A 27571-nucleotide genomic window follows, 5' to 3' on the forward strand; every position below is an offset into this window, starting at 1 on the left:
TTGGTAAATGGTAAATGTAACTGTTTTTTTGTCGTTTAGTGCCTTTTATTTAGTTTCCTTTTAATTTAAATGCATTTTAACGGACGTTAGTGACGGAAAACAAAAAGCAGCGGATTCCATCCAAACGCAGGGACCTAAATGCTCCTTTTGAAACTTGAGGGACCTAACTGCTCCTTTTGGCAAAGTTTAGGGACCTGCAGATCTATTTACTCGTGGAAATTAAGTTAAAAAGTGGCGCATTTTGGGAATTTGACGTTTTTTAAACAATATTGAAGGAAATCGCTCGAAATAAAAAGAACGACGAAAAGAAAAACGAAAAAAGGTCCATACGAAACCTGAAAAGAAAAAACAGAGACAACCTTCCACAGTTCTCCTATCGCTGCTTCAAAGTTGTAGCCGCCATTTTTTTCTCTTCAAACAACCTTCAAACCTAGCGGACTATAGGTAAATTCTCATTTCCACTAGTCTGTTTACCAGTACCCCCTCTCAACTATTAGGGTTTAATGTTTTAGGGTTTAAACTATTCCATTTTCTGTAGGAACTTTTATTAATTTAACCCTAATTTGGTTTCGAATTCCTGATAGAAAAAAAGCTGCTAAAACAATGGGGAAATTAGGGAAGAAAGCCAGGAAATTCGCGAAGAAGCACTTACAAACTGTAATGAAACAGAAAAGGAAGTTCAAGGCCATTCACAAGAAGAAAAATGCTCCAAGTATGTTAATTCTTCAAGTTTATTGGCTTGTTTAATTGTCTCAATATGCTGTATTTGAATTTACATTTTGCAATTAATTGGAAACGTTTTAATTTGTACTCAGGGATTGAATTGATAGATTGTATTACATGTTATATACATTTCGAATTTTTCAGTGGAGTTTCATAGGGGAGGGAGAGAGAGATTAGATTAGAGTATGAGGCGAAAGAGAATGGGAGACGTCATTGTGATGAGTATGAGCGATATTGTCATATAGGTGGTGTTAAATGTGATAACTTTATTGTGAAGTTGGGATGTTTAGAGTGTTTATTCTAATGTGAGAACAACTCATTGATGAGAGTAACTCTGCATTGCCTAAGCTCGTGTTTGGAATTAGAATTCTACTGATTGCGAATTTTAGTCATGTGTTTAGGTAACGTGCAGTCGTGCATTTGGAATCTTGTTGGTATCGTGGTGAGAGTACGCCCTGAAAAATGGGAATTGTGAGCTTTGATTTGGATGAGAAGCAATTGTTTGCCTCATAGTTAAAGGTTTTCCGTGGATTCTTCTTTCTATACACCTTTTATAATTGTCGGTGTCATGTATTTCCTCTATCATTACGTTATGGGATAGACCATTTCAAGTCTACTGTGATTTTAGGAAAGTGAGCTGTTATGAGTTTACATTTTAGGATAGTGTGCATTGGACTATAATTTTCGGTCAGAAGGAGAAGAAACTTATTTTTTTTGCATAAACTTTGTTCGTTTTGAACTGTGATGTATTGTCCTCTAAGATTGATTTACGATGATCAATGTTTTACGAATCTTATTGGATCATTTGGACTTACTAGGGGCTGGAAAAGATGGTCCTGAAGATCAAGCAGGAGATACAAAATCTACTGAAAGGTAAAAAGGTGAAATCAAAGTTACATCAAAAGGAAAGAAAAGTTGTTTGTTTTTCAATTGTGCATTAATCCCCTTTCATGCTCCTTTCACAAACAGTTCTCAAGTGTTGTTTAGGTAACTAGGTTTGATACACAGCTCACCCTGATAAGATATGATTTATCTATAAGTGATTATTGATCAGGTTGGTGGGCGCTGACTTCTTATATCATAATACACACATTAAAAAGGTTACGGTTCCTTTGTTCAACTTATTTTGACTTATTTCAGACAAAATAAGTTAAACATAACTTAAGTAATTTTATTTTCCACGATTTCAGGCATAAATAAGTTCATACTACATAAATAAGTTCATACTATAGTTCAGTCATAACAAATTTTTTCTGGACACTTACAGTCAATAGTTTATTTATTTTCCACGATTTCATACATAAATAATTTTATTTTAGACAAAGTAAGTTCATACTATATAAGTTGATTAGGACAGAGTCTTAGTGATATGCATGGTCATTGGATTCTGGTGTTGGATTGCTAATGATAGTTTGTTAAAAGACATGAATACTGTGACCGTTTATGTGTGCCTGGGAGTTGGGGGGGGGGGAGATGATTATGTTTGGAATGAAGTGTGCGCTGGGATTAATTAAGTAGCCTTAAGATTGCAAACACAATAAGATAATCAAGTGGGTGGGATGCATAATTGGTCTGATAGTTGGCAACGAAAGGTGTTGCGCAAGTACACATGTTCACGAGTCATGACAATATGTATCGAACCCATTTTATATTCTGTTTCTTTCTTTGTGAAAAGTATCTGTCTTCCCTACCAAACCACCAGTTACTTTGAAAATCTCTTTTATCCACACCTTTCCTAAGAGACTTCTTATGTTTAGTTCCAAATTTTAATTTATTGACCTTCACAGTAGAACTTTTCAATTTTCACTTACTATTTATGCATGTATGCCCTGGTGTGTGTTCATATACCTAAGTGATTGGGGTGGGGTGGCCGGGAGGGTTTCTGGGGGAAGTTATTATACGTTCCAGGTGTGTTTGAAATACTTTTAATTTTAATTCTTTTTTAGTTGGGGAAGAAGCTTACTTTCTTATTATTTTGACACCTGTGCACGTTGACATGAAGAGAAATCATTGTATCTGTAGAGAAATGTTTCATGAACTTTGTCAATCATTTGTTTCCTTTTTATTCTTGTTGGGAAGTACTTTATAATTGTTTAATACTTATTCTTAGGACACCACTTGTTGAAAATATAGAGGATGCTTCTCTTGATATTTTTTCAAGTGAAGACGATTATGACACGGTTGGAGATGGTTCAGATAGTGACGGAGTTCTTTCTGAGGTACTGCATTGGGCTGTGGTTTTCTGTATGTATGCATGTCGTTTTATCTCTTTCGTTTTAATGTTCATATTAAATAAACAGGAGTCAAGTTGCGTATATGCTGGTGAAAGTGAAATGGAGCTTCATTCTGAAGGTGAAAGATAATTTCCATGCACATTTCTATCCTATTATCATCCATTACTCAGTTGGTTGTAATGTGAACTCGATTATTTCATCATAGGCCAGCTTGTCTTGTTTGCAGATGTTGACCAGGGCAGTGAATTATCTATTCAGAACCAAAAGATTTATTCAGAACTTCTGGCGAAAAAGAAAAGATTGGAGGTTTTAAAGCGTAAGGTAATTCTATTTGGAGATTAATAGTTGCTGAAAGCTTGTTGGTGCCCGTTTATCTCATCTGTCCATATTTAAACCCCTTCTAAAGAGCAAAGAACAAGCCAGTTAGTTGAGGAGAAGCTGTATAAATAAGGGAAATTAGAGAGACATTGGAGATGTTTAATATTGATGAGGGTTCTCTATTAGTTTGTTTTACATTTTTTAAGAGAACAAGCCACTCGAATGCTTGTAAGTTGTAACTATCTACTATCATTGCTGCTTTTCCAGATTTTTATCACAGATAACTTCATCGTCTTTCAGCAATCTTCATCTTCACCATTATCTATTTAGTTATTTTGGGTCATAGCAATGTGTTGGTGTGTATATTCTTTATGGAGTTATCTGTCTCAGGAAATGGGATTGATAAAAAATTATCTGTTTATGGAGCAGTCTTGTTACCATGCTTCTGTCATCACTCAACAGGCCTTTGTTGTTTTGTAAATTAGACCTCATAAATCGTAACACCCACAGTGAAATCCCTCTTTCAGTAAATCATCACCAGCCTCCAACAATCCGGAGTGATTGATAACAATATGGGACACCATCCTATTGCAGTATGCCTTAGATTTGAACATTCATGTTGTTGAGCCCCTTCTAACTATGGGTGTTAGTGTTAAAATTTCAATCAAGGCGGTGATAGTGTATTAGTCATGTTATGTTGTTTTCTGGCCTGATATTGGGTTTTGTAAGAAAAGGACATGTTCTTGGTATGTCTTGTTTGCAATTTTAATTATATCTTGCAATAGGCGTTAAAATTTTCAACTTTTTTGTTTTCACCTGGAAACAAGGTTTGTCAGTGTGCTAATTGACTTTTATTTATTTATTTTTAATTTGGGTACCACAGGATCCTCGCTTTGAGACCTTCTTGCAAGAACACATTAATGGTCTTGAATCACTTGACAACGAAGATATGGTGAGTGCTAAGTCAATCTTTCTTGTTGTATTTTGATCTTTGGACATGATGTTATTGCAATTGTTCGAGGAAATTTCAGCCGTTTAACTGGATACTTTACTATTTAAACCTTTTCTTGAACTATTTAGATTGACAAGTGGTTTCTTTTGTTGACAAGTCCGATGAAGATGGGACAAGTAATCACGATCTTCTATCTTTTACGGACATTACTCCAAGTCCAAATGCCGGCAAATTGTTAAGTACCTCTACCGTCAAGAGCTGGTGTCAGATAGTTAAAGAACAGCAAAATTTGTCTGTTATGCGTGGTCTTTTAAACGCCTATCGGTCGGCATGCCACTATGGAGCTGAATCTAATGCATCTGTCTCCTCTCCAGCAATAAAAAACAAAGAGACCTTTTGCAGCATTTTATTGTTTATGCTCTCTGAAGGTGATAACATATTTCGGGGATTATTGGGTATATCCTCTGATTGCAAGAAGCAGACCATACTAGAGTTGAAGAGTTCAAAATGGGAAAGTGTAAAGCCGATGGTCAAGTCCTTTTTTACTAGTACTTTATTCCTCTTAAATCAGTTTACTGATGCAGACATATTGGCTTACACCTTGAATCGGCTGAGAGTTTCATTGGTACTTTTCGCTGCATTTCCATCTTTACAGTGGAAGCTCACGGAGGTATCTTAATATTAACAATCTTTCAGATTGAATTATTTATTTTGGTGCTCTGAAACGCTTTTTTCTAAATATTTGATTTTTTGGAGTAAAATTAGAATTCTTTTTTCCAGAAACTTTTTGGGTTGAGTTGGTCAGTGTGCCTCAAATACCTCACTCTTTTGTTGCTTGCATACTGATCATAGTTTAATGATTATTGGATTTTCTTTTGATTATTTGTGTACCACCCCCCACCCCCCCCCGCCCCCTGAATCTACTAATCTTTCTCTAAAAATGTTACTAGGCCAAACTCCATGTTGATTAGGAGTAAGTTTGCATATTTATGGAGTATGGACCCTCCAAAACCTGCTTGATGGTGGTGGATATGTACGGGGCTGTCATTATTGTTGTTTATCCTGTCCATCATTAATAACAGATTGCCAAAACTAGATGATATCCATGCTTGTTCTAAGTTCAAGTAAATTGGTTCAGAATCTTGATAATGTAAACATATGTCCGGTTAAAGTGTTTAAGCCCCTTAAATCTGCTTCTCTATGCACATCATTCTCCTCTTCAACGTTGTGAAATATTAGAATTTGATGAATGCAATTATGGTTGTTTATTTATCTGTTTCATGTTATGTTTGATATCATTAGTGGGTTCTTGAACTTTGAGTTTGTATATTTTGTATAAGCTGGGACTTTTAGATATGTTGTGATGGTTTGTTGACTACCTACTACATGCTGCAGGTTGCTGTTCGCCTTTGGGCAACAGGTGGAGGGACTCTTTCGTCATGCTCCTTTCTCGTCTTGCGTGACATGTCTTCTACATTTGGCAATGATTTCTATGATAAATGCTTGAAGAAAACATATAAAGCCGTTATTTCTCGCTGCAAAGCTGTGGACCCTTCTAGTATAAATCATATAGAATACATCAAAAACTCCTATGTTGAGCTGTGCTGTATAGATTTGCAAAGATCAGTTAAAGTGGCTTTGGCATCTGCTCAGAAACTAGCTGCAATCCTCCAGTTGGGCTTGCAGTCTAAGGAGGTATATTTAAACTTACTGTAATAGGCGCTTAGAACTTTATTCTAGTTTGTTAAATATCAGAATTCTAGTTACTGTCTCTTATGAAAATCGAGAATATTAGAATTGCAGCAACATATTGCTGTTAGTATCTGGTACTTAGCTTCTGCTGTTTGGTGAAATTAAAGTATAATATTAATGTCTGGCAGGAAGCACTCATGAAGATATGCAGTTGGGAGTATGTTTTGTGCATTGATCTGTGGGTTAAGTATGTTTCTATCAATATTAAAGAAAATGATCTTCATGGCCTACTATTTCCACTCATCCAAGTCATAAATGGAGTGGCTAAACTCTTTGCTGGCCAGAGATATCTGCCTTTGAGAGTTAAATGTATACAATGGTTGAATCAACTTTCCACCTCCAGTGAAATCTTTATCCCTGTCTCTTCATTGGCATTGGATATACTGGAAAGCAGTAATGCTCAGGAAGTCGGAAAGCCTGTAAAAGATGATGTTAACTTATCAACTACTTTGAAGGTATGAATATTAATACGGCATTTCTCCTCATTTTCTGATTATATTTCTATTTGTTGGCGAACTTTGCTGTAAAATACAAATAATGGCATAATTTGTAATGCTCTGCTTGCTTTAGCTGCAAAATCTTTAGCTAGAGTTGTCTGTTGTACTCTTTATTTGTAGCCAAAAGCACTTGAAATAGTTGCTTTGGTTTTTCTATTCTAATTGATGTAAGATATTGAAATTTTGTAAGCAAAGAATTCTAAGTATGTTTTGCATTTTGGTGTGCATGTTGGGCAAATATTAGCTGTGGTTTATGTTGGAATTCTTTGAGAATCAGAAATTTAATTCTTGCCAAACCTCTGCTCGTTGAAATTAAAAGGGTGTGGCCTGTGGCTGTGGGTAATTAGAGGGGGGTGGTGGGATCTTGGAATTATGTGGAAGTTATCTGTCATTGTGGTGTATAACTCTTTTGTGCTTGCTTTGCCTACCGCTTTATTTGATGTGAAACTAAAGACTGTAGTGTAAAACATCGAATTTGTTTACATGTTTATTGTAATTGGGCCCCATGATTCTGCTGAATCCATAAAATAGGGTTACCTTCTTGGAGTTGTTTGTTTATCATCAGGATAATAATAAAATTGTTAAATCGTGGTGGATCAGTTGCCCAAATATTGGCCGAAGAAATGGGAATTTCAAGAGGAGTGCGTTTTAGCTGCCGTGGAGTTGCTTTGTGCGCATTTTCTTCAGTGGAGTCACCACATATCTTTCCCTGATCTCGCTACAGTTCCTGTCATCCGCTTGAAGCAATATTATGAGAAATCTACTGTTGAAAGCCTGCGCCGACCAGTGAAGCGCCTAATTGATCAGGTATGTTGTTGCTTTGTCTCATTTGATTTGGCAGCTTTTAGGGTTTTAGGGTTCATTATGAGAAATTTTCATTAGCCCCACTCAAAATATTTTATTGTTTCTCTCTATCATGGTCCTCACTTAAATAATTTTAAAACCCACCATCTCTCACATGCTATCAGCCTATCATGGTTCCCGTTATTGTTTTACTAGAATAAATAAATTATCTACTTGCACACTTGCACAATATAATAGTAATTATGCATGAATTAATACCGCGTGCTAATTATTGATGATCCCGGTGTTAGAACTTTGCAAACTGTCTTTGGGATTGAGTAATAACCTGCTGAGAGACAGCAGGTACTAATGTGAATGGAGTCTTCTACAAACCTGAATATAGAAAATAAAAAAATGTTTTCATCCTGGTTTTCTGTGTCTTTGAGGAATGTGTTGTACTCTTGTATGGATTTCTATAAAAGTGTTTATGCATATACACAAGAAACAACGAAAAATTTACCAGTCCTATGTATGTATCATGTTGTGGTGTCTGAATGTCTGTACCTCCTTGGTGCTCCCCTAGTCCCTTTGATTTGGAAAGAGAACTTGGGATTACAATAAGGTAGATTATTTGTCAATCAGCGGACATGTGATGCTAAACTGTTTCACTTAACTGCATAAGAAGCTATTAATCTTACATCTTCTTGTGACACAGGAATGAACTTTGTGCTTGTTTTACTGCATATATAATGCCTGCATGCATACATCTTGAATAAAGCTTCAAGGGTGAAGCATTTTTATTGTCATTGCAGATAAAAGTCGTACTGTCTTTCGCATATGTTTCTGAATTTTTATGTGTGAGTTCTCCTCTAATTATTGCTTAGGGTGAATAATGTATTTGATCAATCACAGTCCAGGGCTTAGAAGTACACTAGTACCTTTATGTAATTTTGTTGTATTCCATTTTTCTTATCACAGATAGAAAGGCAATAAATCTTCATGATCCCAAGTTGACAAAAATAAGCGTGGTTTATTTAAGGAAGTCACTTTCCTTGGCTTTACCAGCTCCATAATATATAATGTTAGATAGTAAAAAAACATCTGCTGTTGCACTGTTTGGGTGTACTTCTTACTTCTTTTTGCATTTACTTGCAAAAGGGGAGGAAGCGAGTGTTGACTGGCATTTGCACGGGAAATTATTAGGTCGCAACTTTCCCAACATCGGATCAACATATACTGTTTTTTGTTATTGATGTAGGCGTGCTCAAAATTTTATTGATTTGACTGATCACGTCGTTGTTTCTTTTCTCACAGGTGGAAAGAAACATGGATTTTGTCCAGAGAAAAAGAGACGATGTTTCATTTTCACCAGTAGACCAAGCGGCTGCAGATTCATTTCTTCAGGTTTTAAATACGCTTCCACATCTGTATAGAGTTTAAGTGCACCTTTTGATTGTAGTTTTGGTCTTGATGATGGATCGAATAATATGCAGGGTGTAAAGCGCGATGACAAATCCCCATTTATTCAGTACTACAAAAGTATAACACAAAATGCCGTGACTCGGAAACTCAGTACAAATGGCAAGACAAGGTAAGACTGCATTACCTATTAAGTAATCCTCTTTTTTCCTATATAGAGTGATGTAGAATGCATTTCTTCTATTAAGTAAGATGGCGGCGATAGATTTTTCTAGGGAGTTAGTATGATAGTAGTGGTTGTCATTGCTAATAAACTTTGAGAATGACCAAATTGGCCTTTGGTATACAACAAAGTTAATCCTTTAGGTGGATAGCACTACTGATGATAAGGCTCATTTGTAACCAAGAAGAAGATGTAGATTTAAGGGTCAAAGATGGAAGAATTTTCTCAGTCGATATTTTCTTATCACTTGCACATTTGCACCTTGTATCACAGCTGGAAGACCAACCTTGGCTTTGAGATTCCTATCTAGCTTCTATTTTCTTCATATGTGTTTTTATATGGTTTACCTTGGAGGATAAGTACTCCTATGAATCTATGATGCTGATCTTTTTGAAAGACCATCTATCTATTTAACTGGAAATCTGAACTAAGGGGCGTTTGATATGTGGAATGATAATTTATAAAAATATGACCAATACCTTGTTTGGTAGTTGATGGAAATATATAGGGAATAACTAAGGAATTTACAAAGTTACCCTTACCAACCATTTTCCTACTCCTTTTTCATTAATGACAATTTAGTCATTTTTTGCCCCTTCCAAGTTCCAATTCCCATCTCCTTGGGTATTACTTTCCTGGGGATAGAGGGGTTTTATTCCCATTCCCCTTATAATCTCAATCCCACATAACAAACATAGGAGTATGTTATAAATGAGATTAGAACTTCTCAATTCCCACTAACCAAACGCCCCATAAGAGTTAGTGATCAAGTTAGGAGTCATGTCAACTAAGTTACAAAAGAAAATAAAAAACATAACTACGTTTACAATGTAGTAGTATTTGATTTTAACCTGCCCTCATTTCACTAACGTGTGAACCCCGAATGCCCCCCTTCCCGGTTTGAAAATGTGTAGTGTGCCGAATCAGAAAAAAGTAGAAGGAAAAAAGCGAAAGTCGCCACAGAAATTGGAGGATGCAAGTGCTGATAGTGAGAAAAAAATTGCAAAGATCAGTGAAAATCCGTCGACCGGAAGTCAGCAAGTTGTGAAGAGAAAGAAGCAGAGGACTTGAGCATGTTGTATCTTGTGAGATTAGTTTGGTGCAACTGTGCAAGGATACAATCGATGCCGCCGTTGAAATTGTCTATTTCCCCTCAGTTTTTCCATGTTCATGGAATTTTGACTAGTAGGTTAGAGGTGCTTACTCAAAATTGGATGTGATGAGCCTAACTTTTTTAGGAGGTTATGAAATTGACCTTATATTAGTGTCACACAAAATTTTTGGTACTGAAACTTTTATTATACATCATTTGTATTACATTCTATATATCTTTTTAATAACTTGTTCCCAATATGTAATTTCATTATAAGAAAAAAATTTCCTAAACATTTTTACCAAAATACATGTAGAAAATTACACTCAGTGATTGATCTTGAAAAGTCTGGTGTGACCTATGGTGACCAATTGTCAATAATCTAGAAGGTTACCAAGGACTTCATATTACACTCATTGATTGATCTTGGTTATTGATCTTGAAAAGTCTGGTGTCACCTATTGTCAATAATCTAGAAGGTTGTTGATTTTGGTACCGAGGACTTTATATGAAAATTAAAATTATTGTCATACAATTAAGTATACAATGACCGGAAATCCGGAATAAAACAACTGATTATACTTCCTTTGGCTCTATTTACTTAAGTTTATGTCTCATAATATTTTAGGAGAGTGAGAAGATAGATAGAAGAAAGTGGATGGATAAACGTAAGACCCAATTCAAGAAAAAGAAAATAGAAAAAAATGAAATAAGAATTTAAAACATCCTTAAAAATGCAACGCGTGGATGGTGCAGGGGCCTGCACGTAGATCTACGTGCACCTGCACCAAAGCACAAAAACATTAAAAGAAAACGCAAAAAACAAAAAAACAAAAAAGAACATACAAAACTAAACAGAAAGAACTAGAGTAAACAAAAAGAACATTAACTAAACCTGAAAAGAACACTAATGTCAAAAACTAAAGAAAATATACAAAAATGAAAATAACATATTTTCTCTCCTGATAACTATAAAAAGAACAACTATTTTTCAAAAATAACATCGTGTGAAAAATGCAACAGAAAAACAAAAAAACACATATTATCGATAATATTATTAAATATTAAAAAACTGTAAAAAAGTTAAAAGGAACACAAAATAATTAAAAAAAGAACAACAACTTTTTTACAAAACACAAAGAACAAAATCAAAAGAAAAAAAAAACTCAAAAAAAAAAAACGACAACAAAAAAAGAAAAATGAACAGAACACATGAAATAGAACAACATTTTCTTTTTCCTCATCAAACAAAAGAACAGAATGAAAGGGACGAAAAGAACAACAAATCTATGTTCTTTTATTAGTTGTAATTGTTCTTTTCAAACCAATTAGTGTTCTAATTAAAAAGACAAAAACGGCGATATTTTGATGCACTTAAAACTAGATCTATATTTTTATTTAAATGTATTTTTTTTTATCCCACACATCAGATCTATCTTCTTTTATTAAGTGTTATTTGTTCTATTCAAACGATTTTATGTTCTAATTAAAAAGACAAAACGACGATTTTTTGATGCACTTAAAGCTAAATCTATATTTTTTTTTTAAAAGTATTTTTGTTCTTTTACCACGAATCAGACTATGTTCTTTTTTAAGTGTTACTTGTTCTTTTCAAACCATTATATGTTCTTTTTTAACAATCTATCTACGTTGATATAAAAGAACAAACTATGTTGATTTAAAAGAACAAACTATGTTGATGACACAGTAAAAGTAAAGTTTTGAAAAAGAACATAACAATCTGAAAAGAACATAACAATCTGAAAAGAACATTAGAGGAAAAAACAAGGAAACGTACCTTAAACACTTGATCAACATTTATCAGGAGCATCAACATTGAACTAGTGTTTTTCTTAATATAATTCACTCATTTTCAACAAACGAGAAACATTCAGAAGGAATTTTAGAGAGAGAATAAGGAGAAAATGTATTTTTTTACTCTTTCATTCACCATCTCACTCTTTCTCTCTCAAAAAATCTCTCTTATGTTGAGAGAATATAAATCCTCTCCTCTCTCTCTCTAAAATGTATTTCTAAAATGACTAATGGTTATGACTCATAAGTACAATTATTATATATATAGTTGCTGAAAAATAGAAAATGAACAAATAGGAAGTAGAATCAAAGAATTGAAGAACAGAGAAGGAGAAAAGAAAATTTGTTAAAGAGTGCATAATGAGAACCGTGCACGTGTTTTTATTTTGTTCTTTTAACAGAGTATTATTAAAAAGAGCAAATGAAAAGTCTTAAAGAACAAATATAGACTAAAAGAACAAGTCAAGTATTTTGTCCCACAAATAACATATGATTCGGAATCATCATTTTCATCATTCTGTTATGAATTATCAAGCACATTATTCATAATATCTGAAAAATAATAGGTTAATATGTATAAAAACAACAAAAAGAATGCAATCAATAGAACAAAGGATAAATAAAAAGTAACAAGAAATATAACACAATAAAATAAAAAGAACAAGTTATGAAATGCAAAAGAAATTAAAAATAATAAAAAAGAAGAACACAATAAAATAAAAGAACAAATTATGAAACGCAAATGGTCTATTTTTCTATTATAATGAAACTGTTCTTTTAATACGAGCATAATGTAACTGTTCTTTTCATTCGAGCATATGTTCTTTTCATTCGAGAATATGTTCTTTTAATACGTAAAACTGTTCTTTTCTGGAAAAAAAATCGTAATTACATAATCAAAATCTTCAAAATCAACGATTTCAACGAAATCAGTGTGTTATTACATAATTTGATTCATTAAAATCATCAAATTCATCAAAACACGTTTATTACAAAATCAAAATCATCAAAAACACAACTATTACAAAATCAAAATCATCAAAACATGCCATTTGTTATTACAAAATTGAAAAATTACCTCCCAAAATCTAATTATCAGCTGTAGAATTCAGATTTGAAGAAGAAGAATCAATTTAATTTGATGTTGAAGAAGAAAAATCAACGAATTTTGGGGGATTTTCATTAATTTTTCTCTCTAAAACCCATTTTAGAAAACCTAGTTTACACTTTCTCTCCCCTCTTCACAGTTTGAATTCAAAACATAAAACCCAGAAGAATATATATCGCAAAAATAACACAAATCAAATAAAAACGCGATAAAAATAACTGAAAAGAACAGAGCCTTTAATGTTATTTTGTTTAGGGGAATTGTTCTTTTGTTCAAGGGCATTGTTCTTTTTTCTGGGTATTTTGATGAAAATGCGCGTTTTGTGTTTAATGTTAGTCGTTTTAATCCCGGTGCACCTAGAGCTACGTGCACACGCCTGCACCATCCCAATTGCGTAAAAATGTGCAAGTTAAAAAAGAACTATAATTATAATGATAGTTTATTGTACCTATAATAAAGGTAAGCTAAGAAGCTTCTAATCTACAAAGTATGACAAGAATTTAAAACATCTCGAAAAATTGGGCAAGTGAAAAAGGAAAGGAGATATAATAAATACTTCGTAATTTCTCCGTCTTTTAATATTTGCAACGTTTGTTAGTTTCACGCATGTCCATGCACAACTTTGATCATTTATATCTTAAATTCTCTTTATGCAAAAATTATAAAAAGTTGATATTTTGAAAATACACATTGAGACGAATCTAACAAGATCCCACATGACTATGTTTTATCTTATATGAAAAACACTACGAATAGTCAAAGTAGATTATATGAATAGTGATAAAAGTCCAAACGTTGCGAGTATTAAAAGACGGAGGAAGTATATTATATAAATAGTGTAGTACCTATAGGAAAAGTAAGCTAAGAACTTGTAACAAAAAAAAAATGGCTAAGAAGCTTTTAATAATCTATGACAATTTTTTAAGAGAGTGGCTAGTTTTACAACTTAAAGATCTAACTAAGTATGAAAAACCTTTATCAATTTGACTATTATTTCTTTCCATCATCTCCAATGATTTTGCACCACTCTTGATTTGTCTACATTTCATATCAGCTAACTCCATTTTTGTTGGAACAGATACTCTCTGCATTCCAAATATGACAAAGTACCATTTATTAGATGATGATTTTGATCCATTAATCTTCGTTTTCGACGACGACGAAGAAGAAGAACGTTTGATCCTCCCTCCAAACAAATTGCCCATACACGTTGTTTGACGTTGTTGTTGGTACATTGGTGATCCCCTACATGGAATTGACTTCCCACAGAAGATGATTTCGTCGATTTTCGGGTGTGATCGAGGTGTGAAGAACTCGAACGAGTCGTTAATCTTGTCATTATTTAACTCTTTAGAAGAATCCGTGCTTGAAGAATCAGAAGAGTCATGGCTATAAATGGATATATCACATAAGGAAAGGACATCGTCTTCTGCTTCATCTTCGTTTTCGTGTTGCGAAAGAAGAAGGGTTTTCTCCTTCATTGGTGTGTTAGTGTGAAGATTATCAAGAGAAAACATGGTGAATAATCAAAAGGAGAGCTCAAAGTTTAGTGAAATATAAGAAAGTTTTTGGGTTGTAATTAAGAAGGTTAAGAAATAAGACCAATGTATATATATAATGCAATAAGTTGGTCAAGTTTTGGTTGTTTATTTTCCTTTATATTTTACACGGCAAGAAGAATTAAAGAAATAATATTTGGTACATCAATTTGACCAAAAGCTCTTTGTTTTCTAGATGAGTGGAAGTTAAGAGTATTTCTAGATCAAAGTTTGTAGTAAAAGCTAAAAAGTGGGTTTTTATTTTTGTGTTTGGGTGCATGCGATTGCGTTCTAGAATGATTAATAAAGATTTGCAATTATTTATGTTAATTGGGCTGCTATTCTTCAATAGTTGTTTGATAGTCTAGATGATCAATAGCTGTTTGATAGTCTAGAAGACCAATAAAATAAGTCGCCTTGAGTTTTTGGTATAAAGGGTGTATTGTATACACTATACAAGTATACAAGTAATTTTCTTTTGAAATTAATGGGACATAATGTAATTTTCTTTTGATAATAATATGAATAAAAATTAATAAGTTTATTTATGATTTATTATGAAGTATGAGACTAGTAGTACATGATACATAATCCATCGCTAAAGTGAACCAAACAATGGGTAGAGGATTATAAAACCATTCCAAACCGTACCAAACACAATTACTTAGGAATGGGGATGTCAATCCATACCTCCCTGATATGGGTTTACAATCCATTCCATTCCAATTTATTGAACCAAACGACCCCTTAGAGTATCCGACTGTTAGGTGTATTAAGAACTATATGGAGTAGAACTTTTCCTTAGATACTTTGCTCGACTAAGTCAGGAGATTTTTCAAGCTTAATGACCTTCCCTTTTATAGGCCTTAGTCCTCCTCTTCCAAGAAACCTCTCCCTCTATTTCAGCCTAACACGCCTACAACCATGGCATGTTTATCATGATGTATGTGAATTTTATTTGTCATTTTCTAAACAGAAAGAAGAATAATAATAATCTCAGTTTTCTTCATGTTTCTTCTGTAGGAAATGCTACCGTAAAATCTGAAAATGATAATAAAATGTGGGCCGAATATTTGATGTATGTAATGCTGCGACGTGTTATAAAACACTGTCTTAGAATCAAAATTCGCCCCGACTATGGTGCAATCGAAAATGGCGATGCCTCCCAAGATTTTACACAGCGTTCCTCCGAAATGTGCACTAAACTAAGGAGGAACTAGTTTTGGGGCCCGGGCGATGCCCCAGGTTACCACATTAGTAACATTTTCATTTATTTATTTTTATTTTCGCAATGATAACATGAAACACGTCATGTCATAGTGGTAAATGCTTTATTATTTAAACGCAAGGTTATGGGTTCAAACCTTATGCAAACCATAGTTCACATTTTTTTCATGTATGTAAAAATCGCATAGAGTGAATGACTAATAAGCAGAGCGTCATGTGTCATGTAACTTCTTTTGCAACGCCTTTTAATATATAGTATAGATGTACAACTCATAACAATGCTTAGAATGTAGGTGAAGAGAAGAGAGAGTTAGAATTTCAGTGTATAGAAACTGATCCCCCAAGACTGATTATATAGGAACAATAATTTTGTAACCGAAAATCAGAGTTTAATGAGGCAATCAAAACGTTTTAAAACCGAAGATCAGAATTCAAATGGGTAATAAAAAATCATGCCTCTTTCTAGCCCACAACATAACTTCAAATATTAGAAGGCTTACTACTCAATCATAACTTTTTTTTCTATTTAAACTAGAGAAAAGCTATTTTTTCCTTTAATGTGGGACAACCACAAAGCTTTAAATAGTAAGGTTCAAAACCATCATTTGCATTTCTACCAATGTGGGACAAACCCATTTTCACCAAGTGTTAGAGTTTAAAATCAACTATTTGCATTATATCCAACATCTTCTTCCCCAAGTACTTTAATTAATTGGAAGTTAGATTGTTAGAGATAACTAAATTGCAAAGATGGAGAGTTGTTTGAAGGTCGCAAAGTGTAAAAAATGGAGGTGATGAGGGAGGTAAAGTCATAAACGGACGAGGGTTTTTTATTTTTATTTTAAACAAAGGTTAATTCTACAAACTTTTTTAGTTTTGCAAAGATTAATTTATTTCCTGTATTTAGAAATTATCTAAAAATAGAATCCTACTTAAGTTAGATTTTTCTCAAAATTAATCGTTTTATCTAAGGAAGATTTTTCAATGGCTACAATAAAATGGTAGCCACTATAATTGTATTAAATCTTAACCGTTTAAAACAACGAATTTAATCTTATCCGTATATTTTTTTGACCCCAATTTTTTAAAATAAAAGTAAAATAAAAAAGAAATAATTTCACAAAAATGGTTTAATAATTTGTAAAAAAAAAAAAAAAAAAAAAAAAAAAAAAAAAAGCTGCTGCATATCAGATACACATACGAAACACCCAACAATCATTGATTAGCTTTATAATTAAAACAATCGGACATAAATATTGGTTTTCCTACTCTAAAACGGTAAAACCTATAGAGTATTCCATAATTACTCTTGCACAAATGTTTGAAAACATTTTTTGAGTTTAATACTGCTTTGTTATTCTTCTTCCTACGGTATTCTTATCTTTAATTTTTTTTTTACGACTCCCTTGGGGTCCTTCTATTCATTAGAGTATTCAATTTTGTTAAATAACATAGATATAACTATTCATGTATAAAAAGGGTGATGATAAAGGTCGCTAGTTGCGACAATATTTAGGCCCTGTTTAGTTCACCTTATTTCAGAACCTTATTACTTACTCCCGCTGTCCCAGATTAGTTGTTACACTTACCTTTACACAAAGTTTTAGGTGATAAGTGGTTGTTTGGTTATTAATGGTTATTTTATTAAAAAAAATAGATGTGATAGGAGTTAGTGGGGTATTTTTTTAATTGAATGAGAGAGGGTGTGGTGACAAAAAAAAAAATTGTGGGAAGAGAGAGTGTGAGAGACAATATAATAATTGTGGGGTCATTTCTAATTTAGAAGTGTAACAACTAATATGGAACAGCCAAAAAACGAAAGTGTAACAACTAATCTGGGACGGAGGGAGTATTTCAGATCTAATCAGATCAGATCAGACCAGATCAGATCAGAAAAAATAAGTTCAGATCATATCAGATCAGAAAAAATAAGTTCAGATCAGACCAGATCAGATCAGACTTTTATTATTATTATTATTATTATTATTATTATTATTATTATTATTATTATTATATGTTTATATCATTGTTATTATATTTAATATTTTATTACTATTATTGCTTTAATAAAAAATGATTTTGTTGTCGGTGCAATTAAAATCTATTATTTAAGGCATAAAAAAACATTAACAAAACATTCAAATTGATCATGTCCAAATTAAAATCATTAAATCCAGATCAGAAACGATATGATCAGGTCATGTCCATATCAGAACTGATTTTTATAGATCAGAACCATTATATATCCAGACTAGAACTGATAGTATCAGATAATATCCAGATCATAATTGATCTGTACAGATCATGTCCAGATCATGTTCAAATTTGCAGAGATCTTGTCTACATCAGAACCGATCCTTACAGAACCAATATGTTCAGATCAAAACCGATTTGTACAGATCATGTCCAGAGCATAATCGATATGTCCAAATTATAATTGATCTATATATCGACTATGTACATATTATGTTAAGATCAGAATAGATCTGCAAAGATCATGTCCAGATCAGAACTGGTCTGTACAGATCATGACCAGATCAAAACTGATCTGTACAGATCATGTCCAGATCATAACTGATCAATACAGATCATGTCTAGATCAGAACTGAAATTTACATATCATGTCCAAATCAGAACTGATCTGTACATATCATGTCCAGATCATAATTGATCTGTACAGATCATGTCCAGATCATGTCTAGATCATAACTGATTTGTACATATCATGTCCAGATCAGAACTAATCTGTACAGATCATGTCCAGATTAGAACCGATCATGTCCCGATCATAATTGATTTATACAAATCATGTCTAGATTAGAACCGATCTGTACATATCATATCCAGATAAGAACTTATATGTCTAGATCATAACCGATCTATCTAGATCATGTGTAGGTCTATCTAATATAAGGAATAGTTAAATCATGAGCAAAGTCAAATAAATAATAATAATATTATAAATTTGTGTAACATTTATTTTACACGTAAGTCGTTCAATATTAATAAATGTAGATTTTTGTTTAAACTTAATTCTGAAGAATCAGATCCGATCAGATCAGACCAGATCAGACCAGATCAGATCAGTCCAGATCAGATCAGACCAGATCAGATCAGACCAGACCAGATCAGTTCAGATCAGATCAGACCAGATCAGTTCAGATCATATCAGACCAGATCAGATTAGACCAGATCAGATCATATCAGATCAGGAGAAATAAGGTGAACTAAATAGGGCCTTAGTTGTCGCAATCTTACGTGTCGCAGTTTAATTGGTACATATAGGCGCCACATAGACTATGCGTCATCAGATTATTTTTACTATCAATGCAATATTTTTACTATGAAAATATGTAAATAAGGTAATCGGTATAAAGAAGGAAACAAATTAGAATATTAAGATTTTTCTACCTTTTTCTGAAACATATATAATAGGTTATATAAGTTAAATATTTTAATTTCCAATTTAAATCATGACACATAAGCATGCTATTTCATCATTGTGACACGGCTTAAAGGTTACATGTTGCGACCTTTATCATTTTCGTATAAAAAAAACCATATGCACAAGTTAATACTTATAAAATGGAAAAGGGCATAAATCGATGATAATATCGTAGATTGAGAGAGGTGAGGAAAATAAATTAATGTATTATTTTTAGTTTATGAAAAATAAATTATTTAATTTAAAAGAAATATAAATTATTTTAAAAGTCAAGTCAACAAAAAATGAATGGTATATATTTAACACATCTAAATAAAAGGTCAAGATTAAAAGCTTATCATGGCTACAAAGTTGATGTAGCCATTGTAAAATCATCCTTTATCTAAGTGACAAATTCGTTTAAATAAAATAATAAAAAGCCAATTTAAAATAAATCTTTTCATTAAAACTTCCAAGATTCACTCACTAAATCAAATCTTACATAGTTCATGTATATTTCTCTTTCCAAATACTTCAATTAATCCTAAAAATAAATTATTAAAAAAAAACTTTATTTTTAATTTTCAACTTCGTTTCTACAGCTTCCTAGCGCCTGTTCCTATGTACGGAGTAGGAACTTTCACAGTTCCTTCAAAGGAACTCCGTTCAGTCTTTGAATATGCGTCGGTTTTCGAGTCTTCTTGCTCGACTGTAATCACCTTTACACATACACTCAATAGACCATTAGTATAGCTGCATGTCATCATCAAAAAGTATGATTTTCTCCTATAAAACCCAAAATGTGTCCCAAACCCTCTTCGCAACTTTTTACTTCACTCTCATTCTCCTTTCACTGCGGCTAGGGTTTTGGCGGAGCTTCATTCAGGTTCATCTTTCTTCTCTCATCCTGAATTTCTTATCTGATTTCTCAATCTGTGGTTGTTGATTTCATACGTTGTACTCGTAGTTTGGAGCTGCTGTTTGTTGATATCATGTTTTTCTTATTGTGATTTGTTTTAGCTCTTTGAATTACTATAAATTTGATTCAACCTAAATGTGAGTTTGCTGTCCAGATAATTTAATTGATTTTGTTCGTTTTGCTTTGTTTTCTGTGAATGTTGATTGGGCAATTTCTTTTATACTTGGCTTGTTATTCAACGATGTTCGCTTGCCATGCATTGAATGATAAATTGATTTCGTTTGGATTGAAATCGAGGGGATTGTGCTGTTGCGTACTAGAAATGCAGATTAGAATATTAGATCGAGTTGTTTACTTGCCTTGGTGTTAGTTTTGGTAGATTATTTCATGTTTCAATTGGAACTCTAGACAGATGCCTTTGATGCCTGAATTTGGTTTCATGGTATAGTATTGGTAGCTTTCTTTTGTTACTTATGAATCGCTTGTCATTCAATTGTACAAAAATTGAGTATCCCATGCAATGCATCATTCTTGGGTATGTCTGTTTACATGTCTTTTAATATAGCTAGGTCTAATTTAGTTTGTTTGTGTGAGCAGCTTCACAACTTTAATCATGGGTAAGCAGATTCATATTGCTTGACTATGGTCAGGATTGCTCAGTTGGTAGAGCAAAGGATCCATAATCCTCTGGTCACCAGTTCGAATCTGGTTCCTGGCATATGATATTATATCATACCATATTATAGATCGATAGATTGATTACATTGATAATATATATAGTTATTAACCTGATAAGTTATGTTTAATTATAATTTGTGCCTTGTTTTGGATGATGATTGAAGTTGTAAAATGGAATTAATCCTTTTGTACAGGCTTTTTATTGCACACTTTATTTCAATAACAAATTATGTTGTGTATCATGTAGTGTGGTATATTTGTTTGTGTTGAGATTTTAAGTAGTTTCTTTGAGTGCTGTTGTAGTTGGATGCCAGTTGTCTGATGTGATGCTGAATTGTTCATTACTTTCCATTTGACTCAATTGTATCTGAACAGGAGCTTTGTTGCATATTTTATTCAATTTAAGTCTTTATTTCCACCTGCAGTTTAGGTTAAGAAGTTATCATGGGTAAGGAGAAGATTCACATTAGCTTGGTGGTCATTGGCCACGTCGACTCTGGTAAGTCGACCACTACTGGTCATTTGATCTATAAGCTTGGTGGTATTGACAAGCGTGTGATCGAGAGATTCGAGAAGGAAGCTGCTGAGATGAACAAAAGGTCCTTCAAGTATGCATGGGTTCTTGACAAACTAAAGGCTGAGCGTGAACGTGGTATTACCATTGATATCGCCTTGTGGAAGTTTGAGACTAACAAGTACTACTGCACTGTGATTGATGCCCCAGGACACAGAGACTTTATCAAGAACATGATTACTGGTACCTCCCAAGCTGATTGTGCTATCCTCATTATTGACTCCACCACTGGAGGTTTTGAGGCTGGTATCTCCAAAGATGGCCAGACCCGTGAGCATGCTCTGCTTGCCTTCACCCTTGGTGTCAAGCAAATGATCTGTTGTTGTAACAAGGTATAAAATAAATCTGTTTTCAGTAATTTGAGTGATTTGTTGGAGAGGTTGTTGACTTTCTGATGTTTAGGTTATTCTGATATCTCCTTGTTTATTGTAACAGATGGATGCCACCACTCCCAAGTACTCCAAGGGAAGGTATGAAGAAATCGTCAAGGAAGTTTCCTCATACCTGAAGAAGGTTGGTTACAACCCAGACAAAATTGCCTTTGTTCCCATTTCTGGGTTTGAGGGTGACAACATGATTGAGAGGTCCACCAACCTTGGCTGGTACAAGGGACCGACCCTTCTTGAGGCTCTTGACTTGATCAACGAGCCAAAGAGGCCTTCAGATAAGCCCCTCCGTCTTCCACTTCAGGATGTCTACAAGATTGGAGGTATTGGAACTGTGCCAGTGGGTCGTGTTGAAACTGGTGTTTTGAAGCCTAGAATGATTGTTACCTTCGGTCCCACTGGACTGACCGCTGAAGTTAAGTCAGTTGAGATGCACCACGAGTCTCTTCCAGAGGCTCTCCCTGGTGACAATGTTGGTTTCAATGTTAAGAATGTTTCTGTCAAGGAAATCAAGCGTGGATACGTAGCATCTGACTCCAAGAACGACCCTGCTAAGGGGGCAGCTAACTTCGTTGCTCAGGTCATCATTATGAACCACCCTGGTCAGATAGGAAACGGGTATACCCCAGTCCTTGACTGTCACACCTCTCACATTGCTGTCAAGTTTGCCGAGCTTGTGACCAAGATTGACAGGCGTTCTGGTAAGGAGCTTGAGAAGGAGCCCAAGTTTTTGAAGAATGGTGATGCTGGTATGGTAAAGATGATTCCCACCAAGCCTATGGTGGTGGAGACTTTTGCAGCGTACCCACCCCTTGGTCGTTTTGCCGTGAGGGACATGAGACAGACTGTTGCTGTTGGTGTTATCAAGAGTGTTGAGAAGAAATGAATGTTTATTGCATCAGCTGAGGCCCTGGAGGCGGATTATCATTGCAGTTCTGAGTATTATACAAACTTTTTAACTGTTAGTAGATGTGTGTTGTATTTAAACTTGTGTTCTCTTTGTTGTAAACTTTTGTGGTCAGTGTCTTCTGGCTCCTATTCTCAGAATTGGGTGCTGGATCGACGGTGGCATGATCTTGGTCTTTCGTACTATGCGTTTAGTTGTTTGGTGTCAAATACCCTTTTGAGGTATACTTAATGTTCACAAAACTGCATCTGCCATTATCGAAATTTAAGTACCTAATCAAGAATGTTTTTTCTTGGTGATTGCCGGTGTTCTAGATCTTTCATTGTTTGTTTTGAATATTGCATAGGTTATGGACCTTTCTGTTGCGTAGATCTGTTGTTTTTGTAATTGTAGAAGTTAAATGTTGTGTTTGTAGTTGAATTTGCAGTTTAAATTAAGCTCCCCGGTGCTTTATTGCATCCTTACATGTTTGACGTTGTTCTTGGTACGTTAGTGTTCCCCTAATCCCCTACATGGAATTGACTTCCCACAGAAAACGATTTTCGGGTGTGATCGAGGTGTGAAGAACTCGAACGAGTCGCTAATTGTGTCATTATTTAACTCTTTAGAAGAATCCTTGCTTGAAATCGAACAAGTCGCTAATCGTGTCATTATTTAATTCTTTAGAAGAATCCGTTCTTGAAAATTAAGAAGAGTCATGGCTATAAATGGATACATCACATAGGGGAAGGACATCATCTTCCGCTTAATGTACAATTCAGTTAGGGTTACAGAGACAGATAAACGAAACAAAAGGTGGTGAAATTGAAATTCAAGAGAGCTAAATTCGATTTCAGGAGAATGGAATTTAGGGTTTGAATGTACGATTTTGGGAGTGGGTTAAACAAGAAAGTTGAGGGGAGAAGACGTGAAACAAAGTAGAAAAGTTTCACTGTTGGAAGAATAAAGGGGGAAATTACGGACATGTTGCCCTAAATCATCATTTTATATTGTGTTTGGATACTATCCATGAATTATGTTGGTAATATCCATAAGAACATAAGGATGGTAACGCCCAATCAGGTGTTGGATACTATCCATGCATGATATTAGTAATGTCCTTAATGATATAAGGATGCTAACACCCAACAAAGTGTTTAGATACTAACCATACATGAGGTTGGTAATGTCCATAATTAAGAACATAAGGATAATCAGTCAAAACCGTAGTTCCTTCCTTCTCCCATGGCAGCGATTGACCTGCAAGTTTTGCCATAGCAAGAAATTCCATCCATGACAACCATTCAATCGATGGAAATTCCATATTCAACACTAAAACATTATTATTCTTCAACCCACCGGTGATATCCAGATTTAACAGGCCTGACGAATTTCCAAACCTCCGCCGTGACTCCAGTTTTTCCGGCAGCCACCAAAGTTTGCCGTTTCTCGTTTCTACGGCCATGGCAACCGATAATTGTGGTGAATTATAAGGAACAAGCACCGAAATACATTGCTCTTTGCTTCAATATCATCAACACCTCCCTCTTCTTCATCCCATTGATTTCCATATCTAATAAACCCAAAACCAAAAATCCAAAATTCCGGATTAAGCAACAACGACGAAACCATTATGACGATTAAATAACTCCAACGATTCCCATGAACGATGAGCGACACCCATGAATGATGAACGACGAGGTCGATTTGCCGGCCATCAGAACTCCGACGATAATACCAATAACACTGGATTAGCTCAAGCAAGAGGAGAGAGGAATAAGTTTATTTATTGATTTTAGAAAATACAAATAATTAATTTTGATAAATTCAGATATTACAAAAACTATTTTTATAAAAGGAATTGTATATTTAAATTTAAAGATAACAATTAAAATCGTTAAAATATATTATTTATATTAAATTTAAAGAAAAAAGAAAGTATTTTGTGTAGTTCATATTAATTCTAAGCGATGATCATGCTTATTATGGGGCGTGTTCGGCGGTAGCGTTTGAGGTAGCGGGTAACGTTTTGACCAAGTGAAGACGCTACTTGTAAATTTTATAAATGTTTGGCGAGGTAGCGGTTTAGATAGCGGTTAGCGGTAGAGGTAGCGGTTGAGTAGCTTTTATTAAACGTTAAAATTAGTAGCGTTTAAGGTAGCGGGTAATGTTTGACAAATTTATATTAAAGTTTTAAATAATATTCCAGCTTTTATTTTATTTTATAATATCAACTGCTACTTTTACCGAACGTTCATATTAATTACCCACTATTATGACAGCTAACCGTTACCCGCTACTCCAACCGTTAACCGCTACTCGCTACTCAACCGCTAATCGCTACCCGCTACTCAACCGATAACCGCTACCGCTACTTTTGCCGAAAAGGGCCATGATCATAATAGAAAAATATAATCCCTAACCGGGTGAATTTTTGCAAGTTCTAATTTTAGCATGGATAATTTGGTAAATACAAGTTCAGATTGGAGGACATTTACGTCCAAAGAACGTGTGACCTACTATTGCATTTCCATCTCTCTCCTATATAAACCAAAATGTGGCTCTCCGCAAACCCTCTTCGCTACTTTTACTTCACTCTCATTCTCCTCTCACTGCGGCTAGGGTTTTGGCGGAGCTTCATTCAGGTTCATATTTCTTCTCTCATCCTGAATTTCTTATCTGATTTTTTCAATCTGTGGTTGTTGATTTCATACATCGTACTCGTAGATTTGAGCTGTTGTCTAATACGTCCCTGAATTTCATAAATAGATTTGAGCTGTATGCATTTGTTATCATGTCTTTTCTGATTGTGATTTGTTCAGCTCTTTGAATTACTTGTAATTTTGATTGAACCTAAATGTGAGTTTGCTGTCCAGATCTGTTCGTTTTGCTTTGTTTTCTGTGAATGCTGATTGGGAATTTCTTTTAATACTTTACTTGCTATTCAACGATGTTTGTTTGTCATGTATTGAATGCTTTAATTGATTTCGTGTGTGATGAAATCGAGGGGATTGTGATGTGATGGTTAAGTTTTAAAGATTGTAAATTATATAGTTAGAAATCTGTTGCGTACTAGAAATGCAGATTAGATCGAGTTGTATACTTGCCCTGGTGTTAGTTTTGGTAGATTATTCATGTTTCAATGGGATCTCTAGCCAGATGCCATTGATATCTGAGTCCTGCTTAGTGGTATAGTACTGGTAACTATTGTAGCTTTATTTTGTCATTCACGAATCGCTCATCATTCAAATCTATGGAAAATGAGTATCCCATGCAATGCATCATTCTTCGTTGTGTCTTTTTATGTCTTTTAATATAGGGTAGGTTCTAATTTAGTTTGTTTGTGTGAGCAGCTTCACAACTTTAATCATGGGTAAGGAGAAGATTCATATCAGTTTGGTGGTCATTGGCCATGTCGATTCTGGAAAGTCAACCACCACTGGTCACTTGATCTACAAGCTTGGAGGTATTGACAAGCGTGTGATCGAGAGATTCGAGAAGGAAGCTGCTGAGATGAACAAAAGGTCCTTCAAGTATGCATGGGTTCTTGACAAACTAAAGGCTGAGCGTGAACGTGGTATTACCATTGATATCGCCTTGTGGAAGTTTGAGACCAACAAGTACTACTGCACTGTTATTGATGCCCCAGGACACAGAGACTTTATCAAGAACATGATTACTGGTACCTCCCAGGCTGATTGTGCTATCCTCATTATTGACTCCACCACCGGAGGTTTTGAGGCTGGTATCTCCAAGGATGGTCAGACCCGTGAGCATGCTCTTCTTGCCTTCACCCTTGGTGTCAAGCAAATGATCTGTTGTTGTAACAAGGTATAAAATGAATCTGTTTTCACTTTTCAGTAATTTAAGTCATTGGTTGGAGAGGTTGTTGAGTTTCTACTGTTTAGGTTATTCTGATCTCCTTGTTTATTGTAACAGATGGATGCCACCACTCCCAAGTACTCCAAGGGAAGGTACGAAGAAATTGTCAAGGAAGTCTCCTCATACCTGAAGAAGGTTGGTTACAACCCAGACAAAATCGCCTTCGTTCCCATTTCTGGGTTTGAGGGTGACAACATGATTGAGAGGTCAACCAACCTTGACTGGTACAAGGGACCAACCCTTCTTGAGGCTCTTGACTTGATCAACGAGCCAAAGAGGCCGTCAGACAAGCCCCTTCGTCTTCCACTTCAGGATGTCTACAAGATTGGAGGTATTGGAACGGTGCCAGTGGGACGTGTTGAAACTGGTGTGTTGAAGCCTGGTATGCTTGTTACGTTCGGTCCTACTGGATTGACCACTGAAGTTAAGTCAGTTGAGATGCACCACGAGTCCCTTCCAGAGGCTCTTCCTGGTGACAATGTTGGTTTCAATGTCAAGAATGTTGCAGTCAAGGATATCAAGCGTGGATACGTTGCATCTGACTCAAAGAACGACCCTGCTAAGGAGGCAGCCAACTTCATTGCTCAGGTCATCATCATGAACCACCCTGGTCAGATTGGAAACGGATACGCCCCAGTGTTGGACTGTCACACCTCTCACATTGCTGTCAAGTTTGCTGAGCTTGTGACTAAGATTGACAGGCGTTCCGGAAAGGAGCTTGAGAAGGAGCCCAAGTTCTTGAAGAATGGTGATGCTGGTATGGTAAAGATGATTCCCACCAAGCCAATGGTGGTGGAAACTTTCTCACAGTACCCACCCCTTGGTCGTTTTGCCGTGAGGGACATGAGACAGACCGTTGCTGTTGGTGTCATCAAGAGTGTTGAGAAGAAGGACCCAACTGGAGCCAAGGTCACCAAGGCTGCCCTAAAGAAGAAATGAGGTGTTTCAGTGTTTTAAATTGAATGTTTGTTTTTGTGGCTAGGATTCTGTGAAAGTTGTTTAGGCTCTTTCAAGGGATATCAATCTATGTTGAGTACTTTTTGTGTCGTTGAGATTTCTGAGTTCTTAATTTTATGATCATCCCTAGTTTTTATCCATCTTATATGTTGAATTGCCTGCATTCTAGATTTCTAGAGTGCT

General features: G+C 34.8%; 3 protein-coding genes and 1 non-coding gene across 6 annotated transcripts; all 4 read left to right on the forward strand.

The window, feature by feature from the left end:
• Positions 1 to 307: 307 nt before the first annotated feature.
• On the forward strand, positions 308 to 10287 carry LOC110804385 (protein REBELOTE). 2 transcript variants are annotated; one of them, XM_022009983.2, is made up of 14 exons: positions 308 to 444; positions 585 to 712; positions 1542 to 1596; positions 2834 to 2942; positions 3024 to 3075; positions 3184 to 3278; positions 4159 to 4227; positions 4385 to 4897; positions 5623 to 5922; positions 6108 to 6434; positions 7077 to 7283; positions 8574 to 8663; positions 8753 to 8850; positions 9816 to 10287. In XM_022009983.2, the coding sequence occupies exons 2-14, from the start codon at positions 604 to 606 to the stop codon at positions 9970 to 9972; spliced, it is 2181 nt and encodes a 726-aa protein (XP_021865675.2). In that variant the 5' UTR covers positions 308 to 444; positions 585 to 603; the 3' UTR covers positions 9973 to 10287. The 2 variants fall into 2 exon arrangements, with proteins under 2 accessions (XP_021865675.2, XP_056697188.1); XM_056841210.1 differs by lacking the exons at positions 308 to 444; positions 585 to 712 and having other exon boundaries at positions 1554 to 1604.
• A 9615-nt stretch (positions 10288 to 19902) lies between these two features.
• LOC130459113 (elongation factor 1-alpha) lies at positions 19903 to 27528 on the forward strand. 2 transcript variants are annotated; one of them, XM_056841216.1, is made up of 3 exons: positions 19903 to 19992; positions 25903 to 26380; positions 26489 to 27528. In XM_056841216.1, exons 2-3 carry the CDS (start codon positions 25919 to 25921, stop codon positions 27368 to 27370), a joined length of 1344 nt encoding a protein of 447 aa, XP_056697194.1. In that variant the 5' UTR covers positions 19903 to 19992; positions 25903 to 25918; the 3' UTR covers positions 27371 to 27528. The 2 variants fall into 2 exon arrangements, with proteins under 2 accessions (XP_056697194.1, XP_056697196.1); XM_056841218.1 differs by lacking the exon at positions 19903 to 19992 and adding an exon at positions 25128 to 25194.
• On the forward strand, positions 19942 to 22869 carry LOC110804401 (elongation factor 1-alpha-like). The gene is made up of 2 exons (XM_056841221.1): positions 19942 to 21609; positions 21713 to 22869. The coding sequence occupies exons 1-2, from the start codon at positions 21148 to 21150 to the stop codon at positions 22547 to 22549; spliced, it is 1299 nt and encodes a 432-aa protein (XP_056697199.1). The 5' UTR covers positions 19942 to 21147; the 3' UTR covers positions 22550 to 22869.
• TRNAM-CAU (transfer RNA methionine (anticodon CAU)) lies at positions 20671 to 20743 on the forward strand. The gene has a single exon. It is a non-coding gene; the product is annotated as a tRNA-Met (tRNA).
• Positions 27529 to 27571: the final 43 nt, after the last annotated feature.

The sequence above is a fragment of the Spinacia oleracea genome, chromosome 1 (genome assembly GCF_020520425.1).
Source record: "Spinacia oleracea cultivar Varoflay chromosome 1, BTI_SOV_V1, whole genome shotgun sequence".
Lineage (NCBI taxonomy): Eukaryota > Viridiplantae > Streptophyta > Magnoliopsida > Caryophyllales > Amaranthaceae > Spinacia > Spinacia oleracea.

Coding starts and splice junctions, on each gene's coding strand:
- LOC110804385 (XM_022009983.2), top strand. CDS start 604: ATGGGGAAATTAGGGAAGAAAGCCAGGAAATTCGCGAAGAAGCACTTA. Junction 3,076..3,183: donor AATGGAGCTTCATTCTGAAG/GTGAAAGATAAT, acceptor TCTTGTTTGCAG/ATGTTGACCAGGGCAGTGAA. Junction 6,435..7,076: donor ACTTATCAACTACTTTGAAG/GTATGAATATTA, acceptor GTGGTGGATCAG/TTGCCCAAATATTGGCCGAA.
- LOC110804401 (XM_056841221.1), top strand. CDS start 21,148: ATGGGTAAGGAGAAGATTCACATTAGCTTGGTGGTCATTGGCCACGTC. Junction 21,610..21,712: donor TGATCTGTTGTTGTAACAAG/GTATAAAATAAA, acceptor TTATTGTAACAG/ATGGATGCCACCACTCCCAA.
- LOC130459113 (XM_056841216.1), top strand. CDS start 25,919: ATGGGTAAGGAGAAGATTCATATCAGTTTGGTGGTCATTGGCCATGTC. Junction 26,381..26,488: donor TGATCTGTTGTTGTAACAAG/GTATAAAATGAA, acceptor TTATTGTAACAG/ATGGATGCCACCACTCCCAA.